This window comes from Vigna unguiculata, chromosome 5 (genome assembly GCF_037176805.1).
Source record: "Vigna unguiculata cultivar grain cowpea cultivar isolate G323 ecotype 2 chromosome 5, ASM3717680v1, whole genome shotgun sequence".
Lineage (NCBI taxonomy): Eukaryota > Viridiplantae > Streptophyta > Magnoliopsida > Fabales > Fabaceae > Vigna > Vigna unguiculata.
Genome location: NC_140796.1, coordinates 55,253,425 through 55,274,533, shown reverse-complemented (window position 1 = coordinate 55,274,533; position 21,109 = coordinate 55,253,425). Strand labels below are relative to the sequence as shown.

Genomic DNA, 21,109 nt, shown 5'->3' with positions numbered 1-21,109 from the left:
ATAATTCAAAATACTTTATGTTATATTCTATGAATTTTTTAATATATTTTAAAACTTTAAAATCAATAATCATTAAGATATTTTTAAAGGCACAATAAAAAACTAATACATAGAAAATCCAAATTTGTTAATAGTTTATTTCTTTCATCTAAATTACTATACAATCTTAGAAAGTACTTCCAAATTATGGAATAATTGTGTGAGAAAGAAAAAAGAAAAATTATAACCAGATTTACTGTATTTTGAAATATTGTTGTGCATGCATAGGTCTCTTTTTGTTAATATTGTGTTCACGATCTTTCCTTGTATAGTCAAAACGATAACGTATTAAATATGATATTTTGCACTTTGATTTTTGTATTGAAGTTTATGTTGAAAATTGTAAACTTTTTTATTGTTTTGATATTTTTAGTTAGAGTTATGACAATCATTTTTACTTGGATAATGATAGAATGCCTCCTTTTTTTGACCCCAAAGTTACCCGCCTACGTGGCACTTAATATTTTAATAATTTTTAAGGAAATGGAACCAGAAACGCGTGAGAGAAGTTGGAGTGAATTGTGAGGTTGTGATACACGCGCAAGAGAGGAAAAAGGAAAAGTTAGAAAAACAGAACTTTCACTTGCGGTTTAAACTAAAGGCGAGAGTGCGGCTTGAGTGTGGCGAGAGTGCGGCGAGAGTGCGGATTGCTGCCATAGCTTCGTGCGTCGAATTGGAAGCCCTACTTTGAAGTGTTCTTGTTCTGCAAATCAAAGGGTGCTCTGGTATGTTTTACTATCCGATTACAAACCCCTATTTTTATGATGTTCTTCCCCAAATGAAACCACTATTTTTGTGATGTTTTTCCGGAAATGAAACCCCATTATCGTATTTTCTTGTTCGATGAATGAAATGGCATTTTGATGAGTTGTTCCCCAAATTGTTCCTCAACTTAACAAAATCTATTTTTTTGCAGGTTGTAAGTTTAATGAATATCACATTTTTTGGTGGATATGACACTCCACATTCAACTCCGATGACATTGACAAACACATTCTCAGCTTTGTGGTTGTTGTTTGTGAATGACATTTGATGTTTTTTGCAATGAGCAACAAAACCAGAATTGTGTAATTCGTGCAGGATTTGCCTATATTGGATTCAATATGTTTGTTGTTCATCAACATTTTTTTAAAAACTAACTTTTCGAGTTCGATAATCAAGTGTCCTTTTGTTAGTCCATAAGTGCCTTTTTACGTTTTACGTTTTGTACACGCAGTACTGCAACTGCTTTTAAACTGTATAATTACGTGAAATATGGTTTGGACATAATCCAAAGGTCGTCCAAATAATTCCATCACCATCAATCATCAGCAAAAAACTTCAATAAGTATTTGAAATTGAAGATTGAATTAAAAATAAAGTTTTCTGGTTCGAGATTTAAGTGTTCTCTTGTGACTCCATAAGTGTCATTTTACGTTGTAATTTTTGTACAGGAAGTACTGCAACTGTTTTTCTAGTCTATCATTACATAATGATAAATTTGTACACAATCCAAAGGCCATTCAAGTATTTCCATCACCATCAATCATCATAAAACTTCATTAAGTATTTCAAATTGAACATTGAATTAAAAATAAAGTTTTCTGGTTGGAGATTTAAGTGTCCTTGTCTGACTCCATAAGTGCCTTTTTACGTTTCCGTTTTTGTACACCAAGCACTGCAACTGGTTTAAAACTGTATAATATCGTGAAATATGATTTGGACATAATCCAAAGGCCGTCAAAATAATTCCATCACCATCAATCATCAACAAACAACTTCAATAAGTATTTGAAATTTAACATTGAATTAAAAATAAAGTTTTCTGGTTGGAGATTTAGGTGTCCTTTCTTGACTCCATAAGTGCCTTTTTACGTTGTAGTTTTTGTACAGGAAGTACTGCAACTGTTTTTCTAGTCTATCATTACATAATTTGTGTTTTGGACACAATCCAAAGGCCATACAAATATCTCCATCACCATCAACCATCACCATAAAACTTCTTTAAGTATTTGAAATTTAACATTGAATTAAAAATAAAGTTTTCTGGTTGGAGATTTAAGTGTCCTTTTCTGACTTCATAAGTGCCTTTTTACGTTCTAGTTTCTGTACAGGAAGTACTGCAACTGTTTTTCTAGTCTATCATTACATAATTTGTGTTTTGGACACAATCCAAAGGCCATATAAATATCTCCATCACCATCAACCATCACCATAAAACTTCTTTAAGTATTTGAAATTTAACATTGAATTAAAAATAAAGTTTACTAGTTGAAGATTTAGGTGTCCTTTCTTGACTCCATAAGTGTCTTTTTACGTTGTAGTTTTTGTACAGGAAGTACTGCAACTATTTTTCTAGTCTATCATTACATAATTTGTGTTTTGGACACAATCCAAAGGCCATACAAATATCTCCATCACCATCAACCATCACCATAAAACTTCTTTAAGTATTTGAAATTTAACATTGAATTAAAAATAAAGTTTTCTAGTTGGAGATTTAAGTGTCCTTTTCTGACTCCATAAGTGCCTTTTTACGTTGTAGTTTCTGTACAGGAAGTACTGCAACTGTTTTTCTAGTCTATCATTACATAATTTGTGTTTTAGACACAATCCAAAGGCCATACAAATATCTCCATCACCATCAACCATCACCATAAAACTTCTTTAAGTATTTGAAATTTAACATTGAATTAAAAATAAAGTTTTCTTGTTAGAGATTTAAGTGTCATTTCCTGACTTCATAAGTGCCTTTTTACGTTGTAGTTTATGTACAGGAAGTACTGCAACTGTTTTTCTAGTCTATCATTACATAATTTGTGTTTTGGACACAATCCAAAAGCCATATAAATATCTCCATCACCATCAACCATCACCATAAAACTTCTTTAAGTATTTCAAATTGAAGATTGAATTAAAAATAAAGTTTTCTGGTTGGAGATTTAAGTGTCCTTTTCTGACTCCATAAGTACCTTTTTACGTTGTAGTTTTTGTACAGGAACTACTGCAACTGTTTTTCTAGTCTATCATTACATAATTTGTGTTTTGGACACAATCCAAAGGCCATATAAATATCTCCATCACCATCAACCATCACCATAAAACTTCTTTAAGTATTTGAAATTTAACATTGAATTAAAAATAAAGTTTTCTTGTTAAAGATTTAAGTGTCATTTCCTGACTCCATAAGTGCCTTTTTACGTTGTAGTTTTTGTACAGGAAGTACTGCAACTGTTTTTCTAATCTATCATTACATAATTTGTGTTTTGGACACAATCCAAAGGCCATATAAATATCTCCATCACCATCAACCATCACCATAAAACTTCTTTAAGTATTTCAAATTGAAGATTGAATTAAAAATAAAGTTTTCTGGTTGGAGATTTAAGTGTCCTTTTCTGACTCCATAAGTGCCTTTTTACGTTGTAGTTTTTGTACAGGAACTACTGCAACTGTTTTTCTAGTCTATCATTACATAATTTGTGTTTTTGTACAGGCTGTACTGGAAGTTTACTAATACAGTCGAAAATAGCACAATTGCCTTCCCAAATTAAAGTATATTGATGTTTATATTACCATGTCATCATGAATGTATCTGTCAATGTACAAACTACATATTAACTCCAACAAATGATTAAACAATATATACAATTGTGGCAACATAATTGACTTTGTCTACCTCAATCTAACTATCCCTATGTAAAATTATCTCAAAAATCTTGTGATGGAATTATAATTTCTACATTCACAGTAGCTATTTCTTCAACAGCAGATCGTAGTGCTGAATAACTTCATCACGAAGGACATTATCTTCATTTAAAACTCAATCACAAACGAATTTCTGCCTAATTAATTGCAGCTCCTCCTAAAAACATCAACACAATGTTACCAACTGTAATCTTCAAAGAAAAACAATAAATAATAAAACATATTATAACGGTCAACTTACAGTAGTGTAGTCAGGCAGGGCTTTGCCATTAAATTGACTAACACCATCCCACATCTCTATGAATTTCAATACTAGGACCCCACAGTCATGACTGCGAAATGAAATACAACACAATATTCAGACATCATTAAGCAGTGCTAAATTACACTCATTGAACACACAAAATGTTAGAAGTTACCCATTAGGTTGAATTGGAGTGTCCACACACTGCACTTCAAAAGATGGATTCTTGTCCGATTCACAATTTAATAACATACCCAAAACACTTACTTGTTCCTGTTCTAAAACTTTATCTTTCATACTCTTTCCAGCCATGATTCATCAACAACCTATAAAAATTTAATAATAATACAATAAGGAATCACAACAAAACAAATTCAACAAAAAATACACTTCACAAATCAAGGAATCATAAATTACTTCACAAATACAACAACCTGTTATGACGGGAATCAAAAATAAACTTCACATGTCCAATTGGAGAAATTACTTCATATGGCTAATTACTTCATATGACGGGAATCAACAATCCAACAAAGGCATCATCAACAAATTGTCATATTACAAAAGAATATAACACCAAATCAACTAATTTAAATTTTGAACTTCAGAACAAATACTTGGACAACCTCACAGACGAAATGAACAGAGTGCATTATAGGGTATTTCCACTTCAGAACACCTTCATGTGTGCGAGGGACATATGGATCATCCCAACCCTGACAAAACCATCAATATTAACAATGGACGAGTAGATAAACCAAAAGAACCCTATACGCACATTTTGGGGTTTCACTGCAGTTATCAATTCTAATGGCAAAATGGCACAGCATGCTAAGTAAAAAAAAAACACATTAAATCTTCGAAAAGGGGTTTTCCACGATAACCTACCGGAGAAATCTTCGTTTCGTCAATGACCTTAATCAACCAACAAATACGCCAACAAGAGAGCGCCCAACCAATGAATCGAACGGTACCCACCACTTTTCGCGGAAGCCGCCGCCTCCAACAACCCAAACCACTCTCCACACCTCCGCTATATGCTTCCACTGTGACCCACAACACCAACTTTTATGGAACGATAGCTTTTTTGGGAAGACAAAGCCTTGCGATTGAAATGTCTTTCTGCGTCTCTGCTCGAAGAAGAAAGTTGAGGAGAAGAAGAAAGTTGACGGGAAGAAGAAAGTTGAGGGGAAGAAACGAGGGAAAATAGAATGCCCAATGTGTTTTTTTAAAAAGTTTGTCCAATCAAAGCGCGTGCACTTCACGCTAACTTTCCCAAACCGCTGCCTCCATTTTCCGTCTGCTTTAAAAATATTAAAATATTAACTGCCACGTAGGCGGGTAACTTTGGGGGTCAAAAAAACGGGGCATTGTATCATTATCCTTTTTACTTTTATAGGTTGAAAGATCTATTGATACTACTAAAGCCATAAATTTATCTTGGTGATTGGTTTAAACGAGTCTATGTGTCAAAAGTATTTCTAATATAAAATTAAATAAGTGTGTTTGGATATGATGAACAACAAACAACGAAATAAATATGAGATACTCATTGTTTGAAAAATGTATGCTCAAGGGAAATGTGTCATTATGAATTGACTCATCTTAAGAATTGAGGAGAAATTGTTGGAGATCCAAATTTAAGTATAAGCTTCTTAAAATTTACGATGAAAAATTTTAATACAGCGTAAGGCATAAGACACAAGACCTACAAAATCATTATATTCATGTTTTAGATTACAGGTAATGTTAATTCTTTAAGTAGATTAAACTCATGTGTCATTAGTATAAATTCTCTTTTCATTAGTATAAATTCTCTTTCCAAAAATTTACTAGCCGTGTCAAAATTCAATTTCGAGTAACGTGCATTTTATTAATTATAAAAATTGAGAAAATGTTGTTTTGATGGAAGATATTGGCTTTGTGTTTTTTTTTTTTATTGAAAATCATTATCATTGTGAATGTTGTTCTCACATTCATGTGTCTTTAAAGTGTGAATATCATTTTCATCATTCCTAAAGAGGTTAAACACTTTGGTCACGACTAAATGTTTTTGAATAATTTTATGTTGTTGTATTGGTTTATTTTGGTAAATAGGTTTGGGTAGAAAAAAAATAGTTTTACAAAAATTATTTAGTTGTTGAGTACATGATTGTTTTTTTACTGAATGACCAAAATATGTTTACCATGGTTGGTTAAAACAAAAATATGTGAAGGAGAGGTTTAAAAATGATTTAAGATACTGAAATATATGTTTGAAATTTTCGAATTAATATCAGTCAAGTTAATCCCTGAAACTTTATCATGTAAAAAACATATATATTTACCCTTATTGCCATGTGTGTAACTTGTTTTACCAATCCTACTGTGACCTTTATTAATTTATAATAGTTATTTCATTAGTAATATTTTTAGTTGAGAGATAATTCATAGTTTTGAACATCATTTTTAATTATTATTATTGAAACTTAAAGTATATTTTTAATTGAGAGATTAATTCATAGTTTTGAACATCATTAATTATTATTGAAACCTAAAGTAGGTTTTTAATTCAGAGATTAATTCATAGTTTTGAACATCATTATTTATTATTGAAACAATGATAAAGTCTCACCAACTCCTCATGATTTGATAAGATGAATTGATAATTCAGTATTTTTAGTCCATCGAACTTTATTTTTTATAGTTAACTTGATGAGTTAGATAACTTCTTTTTTTTTTTAATTAAAAATCAAAATAAAAAATATTTTAAAAGATTATTTCTTTGATTGTTTTTTCAAACGATTATACGATCCAGTCAAAATAATTTAACATGAAAAATTAAAAATATTTCATAATTATTTTAATCTGTTTAATTAAAAACACCAATTAATTTATTAAAAGTTAATAAAATATTTGCATTATTAAATATAAATTTAAAAGATAATTTTAAAAAAATCATAAGAAAATAAAATTTGTTGGATAACCCTTAGTCTGGAAAAGTCAAAATTTGTAATCGGCAAGCATTTCTTTTTACATCCCACTAGCGTAAAACAGACGCTATCGCGTATGTGTGTACGCATTTTTTGAATTATATTAATAATTGATGATATTATAATGTTATTAAGTTAATGAAAAAAATTAAAGTATATTTATAAAAATTAAAGTGAAATGTATGGAGAAAATATGAGAAAAATAATTGTTGATGAATAGTAGGAGAAAAAAGAAGAAAGAGATAAATAAATAGTTTTATAAAAACTTGTAAAAAGTAACCGTTAATTTTTAAAAATTTAATAAATAATTAAATTGTAAAGAATAAAGTTGGAATTATGAGATGTGGATACAAAAGAGAGAATCCCTTTATATATAGTTATAGATAATTCCACTCTGCATGTTCCTTAAGGCTGAAAATATATAATTTAAAAAATAATTTATAAATTTATATCTTGAATTATATATTTTAGAATATAAATGTATATTATTATACAGTTCATAATAAACAATATGTAATCAAAATTTGTACTCTGAAATATAGATTGTTATTTTAAATTATGTAATTCCAAATATATTATTTATTTTGTATTTAAGGATGTATAATTTAAAATACAATTCATACAAATTTGTAATTATTATAATTCTAAAATAGAAAAAATTGATATTTAATATCCTAAATTTTAGAATTTGAAAAAAAAAAACGGACGAAGTTTATAAAAGATCCGAGGAATATGGTAAAATAAACAAAGTTATTTTAAAATGTAAGATTATTCTTTTATCTTTATTTATTTATTTATTATTATTATTTATTGTTATCGATATTTATTATTAATATTATTTATTTTTTTGTTACTTTTGATATTTATTTTTGTTCTATTTTTTTATGTTAAATTTATAATAATCTTAATAGAAAAAGAAGTACATGAAATTCTCACTCTTGAGTAAATATGATTATGTTATGGTTTTAAAACACGTGTGCATGGAAGAACTAAATATTGTCTCCACGAATCTCTTGAAATTTCGATTAGAAATGTGTTTTTTGTGAAACTATTATAGTGGATTTGATAAGAGTATAGGATACGACATCTAATATATATTTATTTTAAAAATAATATGATACAATACATTATATATGTATATTAAAAAATATGTAATTATTTTTAAAAATATGATAAATATATTAATGTTACGTGTGTATCTAAATTAAAATTATAAATATTAAAATTATCAACATAACAAATTATAAATTATTTTCATCGTGAAAGTATTGTTACTTTATATATTAGATTATTCATTAGTAAATGTCAATAAAATATTATAAAATACCAAGTACAAATATATGTTAAACATAGATACATAATTCAAATTGAAGTATAGATGCTTCATAACTAAGTATGGCAACACAAATATGAGTTTAAAAACCATTTCATACACCATAATTGGTTCCAACAACATAATATTTGATTCCCAAACATGACGGAATTATTCTTCTGTTATTTGTTTTGTCTTCTAATCGGTTCAACTACACCAGAATCGATTTTCACATCATCAAACTTGAACCATGCATTTCAGAATCACCTTCTTTGACCAATATTAAAATTCACAATACCTTCCAAAATTGTATATACATGAAAATCACGTGATTTGAACAAGGATATTATTGTAAAAACTCATGTATAACTCTCAAATAATCTCAACTAGAACGAGACTCGGAAAAATCACCATCTTGCTAATCCATCATTTTTCTCATCCTCGTATATACACCACACCGATATCACCCGAAAATCCATCACTCACAATCATTATCAACAATAAAATCATTGAAAACAAACACAATTTTAATGATTTTTCTAATGATTTAATAAAAATACACATGAGACAATTTTTTTGACTATTTTAAATATCATTGAAAAAAAATGAAATTTCCTTGACTTCCAGTTGTAAAATGCAATATTTACAAATTTTAACGAATTTATGTATTTTGGTGTAATAAAATACAAGAATATCATAATACACGTGCAAAATAGTTAAGCTTTATATTAATAGAAATATAATATCTCATTTCAAAAGAATATAATAAAATAATGTAATTTTTTAATTACTACCCAGCCAGCATTCACAAATTAAAATAAATATGAAAAACTAAAAGCTCATACAATATAAATAGACATACTCAATAATACTTAATATAATATAGTCATATACATTAATAATAATTAATCAACCACTTAAAAGAGCAATGTATAATCTTAATTTTTTCTTAGTCTTAACTGTTTAAATACGAATTTATTGTCCGTATTATATTTTACCTGTAATAAATACAGAGAAGTTAGAAGGCTTTGTAAACAATAATAAATACTTCGAAATTGTTTCTTCGCCCAAGTCACCTACAATACAGTAGAAGCTCACGAGTCAGACACGCCATCTGTAACACTGCCCACACATCGCCGAATCGCATGAAAATCGCCACCACCATCAGGTCCGTTTTCTAATAATGGATTATTTTTCTTTTTGTTCTTTCTTTCTCTCTCGTCGTTGAAAGATGATTATTGGCTCCACAATCATGGAGAAATCTTTAATCCAAAGAGCAAGTAGAAAAGAGGGGCGTTTCGTTTGAATCGATCTTTGAGATATGAGAACATGACAATTAATTAAGATGGGGCATAAGTCTAGATATGGACAAAATTGAGGAAATACTTTATGTAAAACTGGATTTTGTTATTCGCTTTTACAATTAATTACCAGACAATTAGAAAATTAATGTTTTTGCGTTCATCTTGAAAACCTAGGTTTTTATAACATTTTTCTTTGTTGTATAACGGTTTTCTTGACTGTACAATTTATTGATGGACTGTTGAATTTATTTATATGGGTTATCTTGGATTATCTTTGTAATATTTCATACATTTATATTCATCTTTTGCACCTTCTTTCATTCGGGAATTCGGTTTGACAAGAATAGTCCGTTTTTCGTTTTTCGTTTTTCGTTTTTCAGTTTATCAAAATTAGATGGATAACAATAATTGGAGACCTAATCAGGGTACTGAAGCCAATATGGATACTAGTGATTGGAGAGGTGGACTGCAGCAAGAGTCACGCCAAAGAATTGTCAACAAAATGTAAGATTCAGTCTTGATATTGTCTCATTGTTTTTTACTTTTGCTCATAATTCCATAGATTGCCAACATTTCCGTGAGGACTGTGGTCTTCTTTCCAAGTGATAAATGAATATATGTGAAAGAGCATCGACAGCAGCGTCATATTGTGTAATTGTAATCCTCTGATGCAAAAATTTGTGAAACATGTGCTCAAATGTCTGGCGGTTAGGTTAACAAAATAATTAAATGGGTTCATTTTTCCTCCAAACCAATATTTAATAAGATATTTCTTTTACTGTTTTTAATGTCAGAATTAAAGTGTTGGGATGAGGTTTAGCTTGTCAGCATTGCACATGCTCATTGATGTGTTAGTGGGACAATTTTGTTAAAATCATTTGTGCCTTGTATGATCGTATCATTTTACATGTCAAAGGTCCTGCGCAAGCTGAACTAATTGAGGGTAGGATCACTCTGGAAATATGATTTACCAGGTTGAAATTGTTAATTTTTATGAATTATTTCTATCATGTTACAAATTTTATTTTTCTCTCTAGTTGTCTATACATTTATGATTATGAATTTTCAATTTAAGTTTTTTTAATGATGTGAGTTTCTTTTTCTTCGTTATCTATGTTCTTTTTATGCATATGTATTATTTATGATTATTATTAGGTTGAAATTAAGATCTTATGATTCGAGTTTCTAGCTTTCCACTCCCTCTTGATTCTAGGTTGTAACTAGAGTTTAATAACTTTGGTGTTGACCACTATATCACCGAAAAATACAACTTCAAAGTTTTTTCAATTATTTGGTGTTATCGCACAATGTGTTAGAATGAAGTTTTGCTATTGTGGGTGCATATTTAGATGTCTCAAAGGAGGAGAGCTGAGTTTATTTTTCTATTTGCTGTTATTATTTTTCATGCACTATCATTGCTGTCATTTAGTGTGTTTGGTTGGAGGTTACTGCCATTATTTTCGTAGAGGAACATGTTTTTCTTTGCATACTAGATTTAGGATTGTGTATTTTGCTCTTAAATAGCTTATACATATTTTCTCTTCATAGAGAATGTGTGGCTGAGGGATATTTAGCGGAAAACTATAGTACTATTAGTAGAATTTTTTTCTCTTATGTTTTTGATAGACTTTTCATATATGCAAAGGAAACTTAAATGGATACGAAACAAGACAACAACTGAAGTTGAATCTTATCCTTGCGTTAAAACTTGAAATCATTTCTTGAGAGGCTTGAATCAATGACTCTAATCACAAGATCAATATAAGAATAGGAACAAGTGTAGGATCTAGAATTATATACTAGAACAATTTTGAATTCAAGCTAGCCAAATAAAATCATTAACAAGAAGATAACTATGGATAGAAATGGATTAGAATAGAGTTGAACTAAAAATTATAGAGCATAAGGACATGAACACAAATTAATGGAGAAAAGGTGGAGGAGGAGAATACTTAGATGGTGGAAGAAACTGGTATGTTACTTGAATTTGAAGTTCCATCTTCATCTTCGTGATAAGCAACAAGGAAGAGTAATCACTTGGACTACTAGAAATCAAGATAAAATTCATAAATGAGAACTATTCTCACAAGTGCTTCAAACTCTCAATTTTTCATATATTTCAGAAGTTATTTTTGAAGGAAAGGCATTGCTATACTTAACCACTCATGCTAGCCTTGGCCGAGAATATTACAGAAATAAGAGAGGGAAATTCGAAAATTTACATTTAAATTTGCTGCTTGCACTCCATTTCTGATATCCATTCTACTATGTTTGTTTTTTGTTTTGAATATGTGTATGATTTCAATAAGGGTATTTTTTTTTACATTTTAACGAGCTTATAACATTTTAAGATTGTCTATTGACCATAAGTTTTCTATAATTGTATTATTTAGTTAATTAAATCACTTTTCTTCATCTTCTATAGAATGGACACGTTAAAAAGACATCTTCCTGTTTCTGGTCAAGAGGGACTGCATGAACTTCAGAAGATTGCTCAAAGGTTTGAAGAGAAGATTTTTACTGCTGCAACAAGCCAGGTACGTATTTGATTATAGATTTATCAATTTGTGATTATGTTTAAAATTACATTCAATATGAAAGATTGATGGTTTACTGGGATATTCCCTTATTTCAGTCTGATTATCTACGGAAAATATCATTGAAGATGCTTACAATGGAGACTAAATCCCAGGGCAGCATGGCCAATGCTCCAAATCAAGGTGGTCCAAGTAATAAACCTCCTGATCCAGGTTAGCTTTTTATGCTTTGGCATAGTGGCTATATTCACATTCTAACGCGATTTGACTTGGAGTTGTTTCAAGTTCAGCTTAAGTTGTTGGGACTGTCTTGTGTCCTATTGGTGTGAAGTATCATTAACATTTGATTTTTGTCTGCTGGTGTTACATATGATCCTGGTAGTTGTTTTTGAATCACTTCCTTTCAAACTTTTCCATTGATATCAACTTTTTAAAATCTATTTGTAAAAACGTTGCAATGTCAGTGTCTAATCCGTTATTGACTTGCAATTTTGATTTCCTTTGCCATTCCTGCTTTTTTCCATGTTGATTTTCGTATCTAAAGAAAATTTGTTTTTAATTGTTTGGTTTGAAATTGAACACCAAATATATGTATTTTCTTTTTTTGGTTTGGATTGTATGTGGATTTGAGCTAAGTGATTGATTGCCAAAAGATAAAGGATGCGAGTGTTGTATCCTACATTAGGAATCTTTTGTTAATCTTGAGTTTAAGCCTTCGACAAAAAAGAGCACATTGATATTACAAATCTAGGTTTTGGCTAAGTAACCGTTCCGACCAAAATTGATAGGGCAAGGATTGTGGGCCTAGACACTCACAATGAAAGGAGTAGTGTTGTGGTGTTGAAAGACGTAACCAAATCAATTAAGGAATGTGAGGGATAGGGAGAATATAAGGAAGTAAAATAAGAGGAGGTAGTGGGGAGAGAAAAAAATCCGGTTAGGAGTGGGAATGTTGTTTCCTTGAAGGAGCTTGCTCTGTGGCAGTAGGATTGTTAACCCTACTGTATTTCTGATACATTTTAGAATAATAATATCGGCTTTATTCCATCCATTTTGTTGTTGGACCCCTAACAAAAATCAATCTAATTGTGAATGGAAAATACAAATTACAAAAAAAGGAAAAATGTGATGAAATGCTTAATTTTTGGAAGTTCAAAAAGCTTGAACCACATTGTTAACTCTTTATTCCCTCTGAAGGCCAGCTTGTATCCATTATTACAGGTAGTTTTGCTTGTTCGTACAGTTGCTTTCTTTTATTTGGACCTTTCTTGGTTGCTTGATAGCTGTTTGGTAACTTCATCTCCTTGTTAGGTTGCAAAATTCCAATTGCGTGTTGTTAACATTTCATTTGGATCCTGATGCTATATCTTAAATTTTTAGTGGGTTTCTCTGTCTTAACCAATCACTGTTTATTTAATAGGGCTTGTAATTCCATCTCAAGTTCACAATCCTGGGCAGCAACATTCTATTCCTATGTCCAATCAATCCCAGGCACGCCAACAGCTTATGCAAAATAATATTGCATCTCAATCATCGGGTTTAACCCAGACTCCAATCCAAAATGTTGGCCAGAATAATCCTAACATGCAGAATATACCTGGACAGAATTCAGTGGGGAACACCATTAGCCAGAATTCCAACATGCAAAATATGTTTGCTGGTTCCCAGAGACAAATTCAAGGGAGGCAGCAGGTTGTTTCCCAACAACAGCAACAATCACAAAATCCACAGCAATATCTGTATCAGCAACAAATTCAACATCAGCTTATGAGGCAGAAGTTCCACCACCAGCAGCAGCAGCAGCAGCAGCAACAGCAGCAGCAGCAGCAGAATCTTTTACAACCAAATCAGCTGCAATCTTCTCAGCAACCTGTCATTCAAACATCATCTGTTATGCAGCAGGCTCCCATGATGCAGACATCTCTACCCAGCATTCAGCACAATCAACAATCTAATAATGTTCAACAATCAACACAGTCTGTGCTTCAACAACACTCCCAAGTTATCAGGCAACAGCAACCACAACAAACTTCAATCATTCATCAGCAACAAACACCAATGACTCAACAGTCAATATTACCTCCACAACAGCAACAACAACAGCAACAGCAACAACTTATGGGTGCACAGGGAAATGCCTCAAACATGCAGCATTCCCAAATACTTGGGACACAAAATAATGTTAGTGATTTGCAGCAACCACAGAGGTTACTTGCACAACAGAACAATCTCTCCAACCTGCAACAGCAGCAATTAATAAATCAGCAAAACAGCCTATCAAATATGCATCAACAGTTGGGTAATAATGTCCCTGGATTACAGCCACAGCAGGTCTTAGGACCTCAATCTGGCAACTCAGGTATGCAAACAAGCCAGCACTCTGCACACGTGCTACAACAATCACAGGTTCAAATTCAACCACAATCTCAGCAAAATGCATCAAATTTGTTACCATCTCAAGCGCAGCAGTCACAGTCTCAGGCTCCACAACAGCAATTAATGCCACAGATTCAATCTCAGCCTGCGCAATTGCAACAACAGTTGGGTTTGCAACAGCAACCAAATTCCTTGCAACGGGATATGCAACAAAGGCTTCAGGCCTCAGGTCCCTTACTTCAACAATCAACTGTTCTTGATCAGCAGAAGCAGTTATATCAATCACAAAGACCCCTTCCAGAAACTTCATCAAGTATGTGAAATTGCAACTATGCATTTTTCTTTGTGTGCTTTACCTTCTGTCAATTGATGGTTTCTTGGTGGTCAAACTCGTGAGGTTACCTACTACCTTGGGTCATTTAGGAGGTAGACAAATTGTGCAATCACATCATGGAATAATAGATACCCATCTTATATTAAATATTATTTCAAACATCCATATAACATAAATAGGTTAGATAACTTTGAAATCTCTACTGACATTGGAATAAACTCTTATTCTAAATACAATACAGATGTAATTCTGCAAGGTCTAAGCCTTGTCTGCCCTGCAAAAGAATGGCCTAAGCCCTCTAATAGAGCCAAGGTCACTAGTTAAATGATGCAAATCGCAACTTTAAAACACTAAAAAGATTTATTTTTCAGTGAACTGTGAGAGTTGCCCCACAAAATGTAATATTGCAAAAGCAGAGAAAGGACTGTACATTAAAATATGATAGAACAGATATAGTAATCTAAAACATACTCTAGCAAAGTGCAGACTTAACTGATGACAGTAAGCTAGTCTATATTTCTTTTATTTTGCTTTCAACACATAATAGGACTTGAAAACCTCCTTCCTTGACCATTGTACGGAGGGTTACCTCTGTTGTGTGACATTTGTTTCTTCACTTTTCAAGAGTTTCCCCCCTTGCGTTTGTTCTTTCATCTTTCCAGTCCACATTTAGCTTTACTTAAGTTGCTATGTTTTGTTTTTCTTTTTTTCTGTTAATTTCACCATCATTTTTCTTTCTTTTTACTTCATTACTGTGTTCTTATTGCTCCTAGATTGATAGTAATTGGGTGTGTAAATGTGACTTATTATTTGTCACGAATATATTTAACATCTTTTAGTATTGTATTATAAATTATTTAGTTTGTATTATAATATTAAAAATAGCACTCATCCAGTTCCTGCTATATCCTTTTCAGAAGTGTTTGTTATTTGCCACTATTCAAAATTGATAGCTATGAGAACACGCCTGCCTGTGATTTAGTTTTAAGGTGGTAGCACTGTTCTGTCCTTGCCCTAGACGGCTAGACCTTATATGCTCTGTGCCACCAGTACATAAATTACACCCAGTCTCTAGTTACACGTTGATAACTCAACTTCAGTTTTGATGAATATGATATTTTTAGCAGATATTGTTCGTAGACATTGTGTTTTGCAGGTATGAGAGCTCTGCAATATGTCATTTACATTTTGGGTATTCTCTGGGTTTGGGTTTGATTTTATCAGCAGGTAAGATGCAAAACCAAGGGCAGGATTAGTGTGATTGCTTGATCCTAATAATTTGACATGCTGGAATACAGTCCCTGCATGATCTCAGTAGGACGAGTTTTCTTCTGAATCAGGATACTCCATCTTACAAGCATGTAGAAGTAGAATCATTTACGGAATCTACATGTAGGAGTTCTATTTGGACTGCCTTGGATAACTCTTGCATTTTTTGTCAAAAGATTGCAAAGAAAATGAAAATTGTAAAAGAAATACAAGAATTCAATGTATTTTTGTGCGTTCTCTGCCCTAAATTATGATTATCATCTTATTTCTGTAAAAGAAGCATCTATTGCTTCAAATTTACCATTTCTGGTTTGTTTGTCTTTCCTCCATGACTTATTTGCCTTGTCTAATGCTTGTGGCATGACTCAGAAATTCCGTTGTGATGTTTGTGTTATGAATAACTCGTTCATAAGCAACAAACTTTCTGAAAAGCAACAACATAGGATATCACATATAATCTATCATCTATTTATGATAGAATAATGTTCACTAACATATTTTGCAATTACCTCATTAATTTTCGAAAACAACAAGTTTCTGCATTTTTTCAGCCCTAGCTCACATGTGTGTGAAATATCTTTTGAAGCTTCTCTGGATTCAACAGCACAGACTGGCCAGCCAAGTGGGGGTGATTGGCAAGAAGAAGTTTATCAAAAGGTAATATCCTATTTTCTAATCATTTCTTAAGACCGTTGAAATAAAAGAGAAAGAAGCATAGGATGAATCTCTAATGTGTATTGGTGCATTTATAAATAGGAAAATATAATAAACTGAATGGATAATATCTAACACTCTCCCTCAAGGTGGTACATATAAATCATATGTATAATGCTTGTTACAAATATAATCAATTATAGGTCCGTGTAATGATTTAGTAAAACCACATGCTAGTTGATCACTAGAATTAACAAACTCAAATTTCTCCAAATATAATATTTTCTTGAATGAAATCACAATCAATCTTAGTATTTTTTACCCTTCCTTAAGGCAATAGTGTTACAAATCTTCTTGCACCGGAGATTCAAGGTTTATAATTGATGATTTGCTTCTGTTGATTTTAAACGGCAGATTAAATCAATGAAAGAAAGTTACTTGCCAGAGTTGAATGAAATGTACCAAAAGATTGCTTCTAAACTTCAACAGGTATGTTTAGTCAGGCAAACTTTTAATATCAGCTATGGACAAGGAAGCCTTTTTCATTATTATTATTATTATTGTTATTACTATTATTATTATTATTATTATATTATTATTATTATTTTATTCTGGCAAACTCTAAAAGGAGAAGTCCTTTATTGTTTTTATTTTTACTCAAATTAGTGTTACTGTTTAACCTTGTATCTTTTCTTTGTTTATCAGCATGATTCTCTTCCACAACAACCAAAGGCAGAGCAGCTTGATAAGCTGAAGGTGTTTAAAATGATGCTGGAACGAATTATAACATTCCTTCAGGTTTCCAAGAGTAATGTCTCACCTAGTATCAAGGAGAAACTGGGTTCATATGAGAAGCAGATTATTAATTTTATAAATACAAATAGGCCTAAGAAAAACATACCTGGACAGCTTCCCCCACCACATATGCATTCCATGTCACAGTCACAACCCCAAGTTACACAAGTGCAGTCTCATGAAAATCAAATTAATTCTCAGTTGCAAACATCAAATATGCAAGGCTCTGTAACAACAATGCAGCAGAATAACATGCCAAACATGCAGCATAACTCTCTGTCTGGTGTATCTACAGCACAGCAGAGTAAGATGAATTCAATGCAACCAAATACCAATTTAGATTCAGGACCAGGAAATGCTGTAAACTCCCTACAACAGGTTCCTGTGAGCTCACTCCAACAAAACCCTGTTAGTGCTCCTCAACAAACTAATGTTAACTCCTTATCCTCACAATCCGGGGTTAATGTAATCCAGTCAAATCTTAACCCCCTTCAGCAAGGTTCCAGTATGCTTCAACACCAGCAACTAAAACAACAGGAGCAACAGATGTTACATAATCAACAAATTAAGCAACAATATCAGCGACAGTTGATGCAGAGGAAGCAACAACAGATCATGCAACACCAACAACAACAACAGCAATTACACCAGACAGCAAAGCAACAACTGCCTGCACAATTGCCGACTCATCAAATACAACAACTCCACCAAATGAATGATGCAAATGACATTAAGATGAGGCAAGGAATTGGAGTTAAGCCAGGGGTCTTTCAGCCACATCTTACATCTAGTCAACGCTCAGCTTATCCCCACCAACAGATGAAAGGGAGTCCTTTTCCTGTTTCTTCTCCTCAACTCCTGCAGGCCACATCTCCTCAGATTCCACAACACTCATCTCCTCAGGTTGACCAACAAAACCACCTTCCATCTCTCACAAAGGTTGCTACTCCTCTGCAATCAGCTAACTCACCTTTTGTAGTACCCACTCCCTCACCTCCCTTGGCTCCATCTCCTATGCCAGGGGATGCTGAAAAGCCCATTTCTGGTGTTGCATTGATATCAAATGCTGCAAATATTGGATATCAGCAATCAGGAGGTGCAACAGCACCTGCTCAATCCCTTGCCATTGGAACACCTGGAATATCAGCCTCTCCTTTACTTGCAGAGTTCACTGGTCCTGATGGTGCTCTTGGTAATGCTTTTGTATCTACATCTGGAAAGTCGACTGTTACTGAACAGCCTATTGAGCGTCTAATTAAAGCGGTTAGTCTAGTTAATCTTAAGCTGGCCTGATCTGTGACTGTGGTCTTTAATTATTTACGAATTTGACAATACATTAAAGTTTCCATAATTTTTCAACTTAAAAATTTCTGTCCAATCATTTGATTCCAGGTGAAATCAATGTCATCAAAAACATTATGTTCTGCTGTTAGTGACATTGGTTCAGTTGTAAGCATGAACGATAGGATAGCAGGATCAGCACCAGGTAATGGATCCAGAGCTGCTGTGGGTGAAGATTTGGTTGCTATGACTAATTGTCGCCTTCAGGCAAGAAATTTTATCGCACAAGATGGTGCCAATGGAACTAGGAGGATGAAGCGCTACACTTATGCAACACCCTTGAATGTTGTATCTTCTGCTGGTAGCATGAATGACAGTATCAAGCAGTTAACTGCTTCTGAGGTCTCTGATTTGGATTCAACGGCAACATCTAGATTCAAGATGCCGAGGGTTGAGGTACCATTATTTTTAGTTGTTTCGTTTTATTTAATGTTGAAAAACATGAACAGATAAAACAGCGGGAACAAACTTAAACTGAACAGGATATTTTTATTAACTGCTCTTTTACTTGAATCTTATGTACAAGAGGTATATATAGACACAGATGTCTAAGAAGCTGTTATAAACCGACAGTTGTAACAATGAAAGAAACCTACAGCTGTACAAGTTTGACTAATAATACAAGTTGACCATAAGTTGACTATAGTATACATACTAACATTTAAAATTGATGTCTTTTACTCTGGTTTTATATTTTGGGCTATTGTTGAGTTGGACAGTTCTGGATTCATCGTATAATGACTTAAATTTTGCTGATCTGGTTTAGATTTTTACATTTGCTTCATTAGAGAATTAGATGATTTTTAGGTTATTATGTTTTAAAATTATTCTGAAGTTAACGTTGTGAAATTAGGAAATCACTATATAATTTATGGATTTACTTTAAACATGCAGCCTTTGATTGTTGATAAGTAATTTATTGACTTTTATTGCAGGCTAATCATTCCCTTTTGGAAGAAATTAGGGAGGTTAATCAGCGACTTATTGACACAGTAGTAGACATAAGCAATGAAGAAGTTGATCCAACAGCAGCAGCAGCTGCTGCTGAAGGGACAGAAGGAACCATTGTCAAGTGTTCTTACAATGCTGTGGCTCTCAGTCCGAGCTTAAAATCCCAGTACGCTTCAGTACAAATGGTGGGCTTTAAAACATTTAAACCACGTGCATATTAAGTAATTCTTGTCTTTGTTAGAAAAATTTCAACTTTGTCCTTATTTGTGTTTTACTGCCTTGCAGTCACCAATTCAACCCTTGCGCTTGCTTGTTCCCACGAATTATCCTAATTGTTCCCCCATACTCCTCGACAAGTTTCCCGTTGAATCTGGGTGAGAGAATGAGCATTTTGCATCTCTTATGAGTCTTATTTTCCTTTAAACAAATTCTTTACTTCCCACGACAATATGTTCTATATTTGCATTTATCAACAAAAAGAAGAAATGTATTGTTCATATACAAAACATCTTTCGTTGATTATGACTTTTTTCTCATTCATGAAGCACGGGTTTGATTTATTGTATCAGACTGAGTAGCTTCTGTTATATGTACTGAGAATTCTTGTGTTTAATAGAAATTGTTTTTAATATTTCTTTCAGTAAGGAGAATGAAGATCTTTCTGTGAAAGCAAAGTCAAGGTTTAGCATATCCTTACGAAGTCTATCACAACCTATGTCCCTTGGGGAGATAGCAAGGACTTGGGATGTTTGTGCTCGCACTGTTATTTCTGAGCATGCACAGCAGAGCGGTGGGGGGAGTTTCAGTTCCAAGTATGGGACTTGGGAGAATTGTTTGACCACATGATGATCCTTGCCATTCCGTGCAAACATCTTCTTTATCTCAAACTATTTTCAAAACTTGTTCTTATCGTTGGATAAGTTTTTGGGTTGAGGTAACAGCAATTATATCGAACTCGTGTTGTTGTAGTGAAATTATTTAGTGCATAGTTGTTGTGTATCAAGTGCATCCATTTCCTTGTTTATTTACATCTCAATGTAGTGAATTTGTGTGTATTGAACCAAAAAGCCTTCACCTTGGCTTAGTTCTTACTAGTATAGTTGCTGAAAATAACTCTTCCCGAGTTGCATGCTAATTTGTGAGTTATGTTTGAAAATATGGTAATTTTAATGAGTAACTATATGGATCTGTCAAATTACATGTACATTTTTTTGTGTATTTTAAACAAACTGTATCTATATTTGTTAAGTTACCAAATAAATAGGTTAAGTTACCAAACTTCGTATCTATATTT

At 32.4% G+C, this 21,109-nt stretch overlaps 1 protein-coding gene across 2 annotated transcripts; it reads left to right on the top strand.

Annotated features, from left to right (window-relative positions):
* The first annotated feature begins 9,273 nt into the window (after window positions 1-9,273).
* On the top strand, window positions 9,274-21,010 carry NRB4 (mediator of RNA polymerase II transcription subunit 15a-like protein). Of its 2 annotated transcripts, none has more exons than XM_028074038.2 (12): window positions 9,274-9,422; window positions 9,939-10,062; window positions 11,984-12,095; window positions 12,194-12,308; window positions 13,516-14,784; window positions 16,661-16,731; window positions 17,143-17,217; window positions 17,434-18,786; window positions 18,916-19,260; window positions 19,800-20,000; window positions 20,101-20,189; window positions 20,457-21,010. In XM_028074038.2, exons 2-12 carry the CDS (start codon window positions 9,953-9,955, stop codon window positions 20,659-20,661), a joined length of 3,945 nt encoding a protein of 1,314 aa, XP_027929839.2. In that variant the 5' UTR covers window positions 9,274-9,422; window positions 9,939-9,952; the 3' UTR covers window positions 20,662-21,010. The 2 variants fall into 2 exon arrangements, with proteins under 2 accessions (XP_027929839.2, XP_027929840.2); XM_028074039.2 differs by having other exon boundaries at window positions 9,301-9,422; window positions 9,983-10,062.
* Window positions 21,011-21,109: the final 99 nt, after the last annotated feature.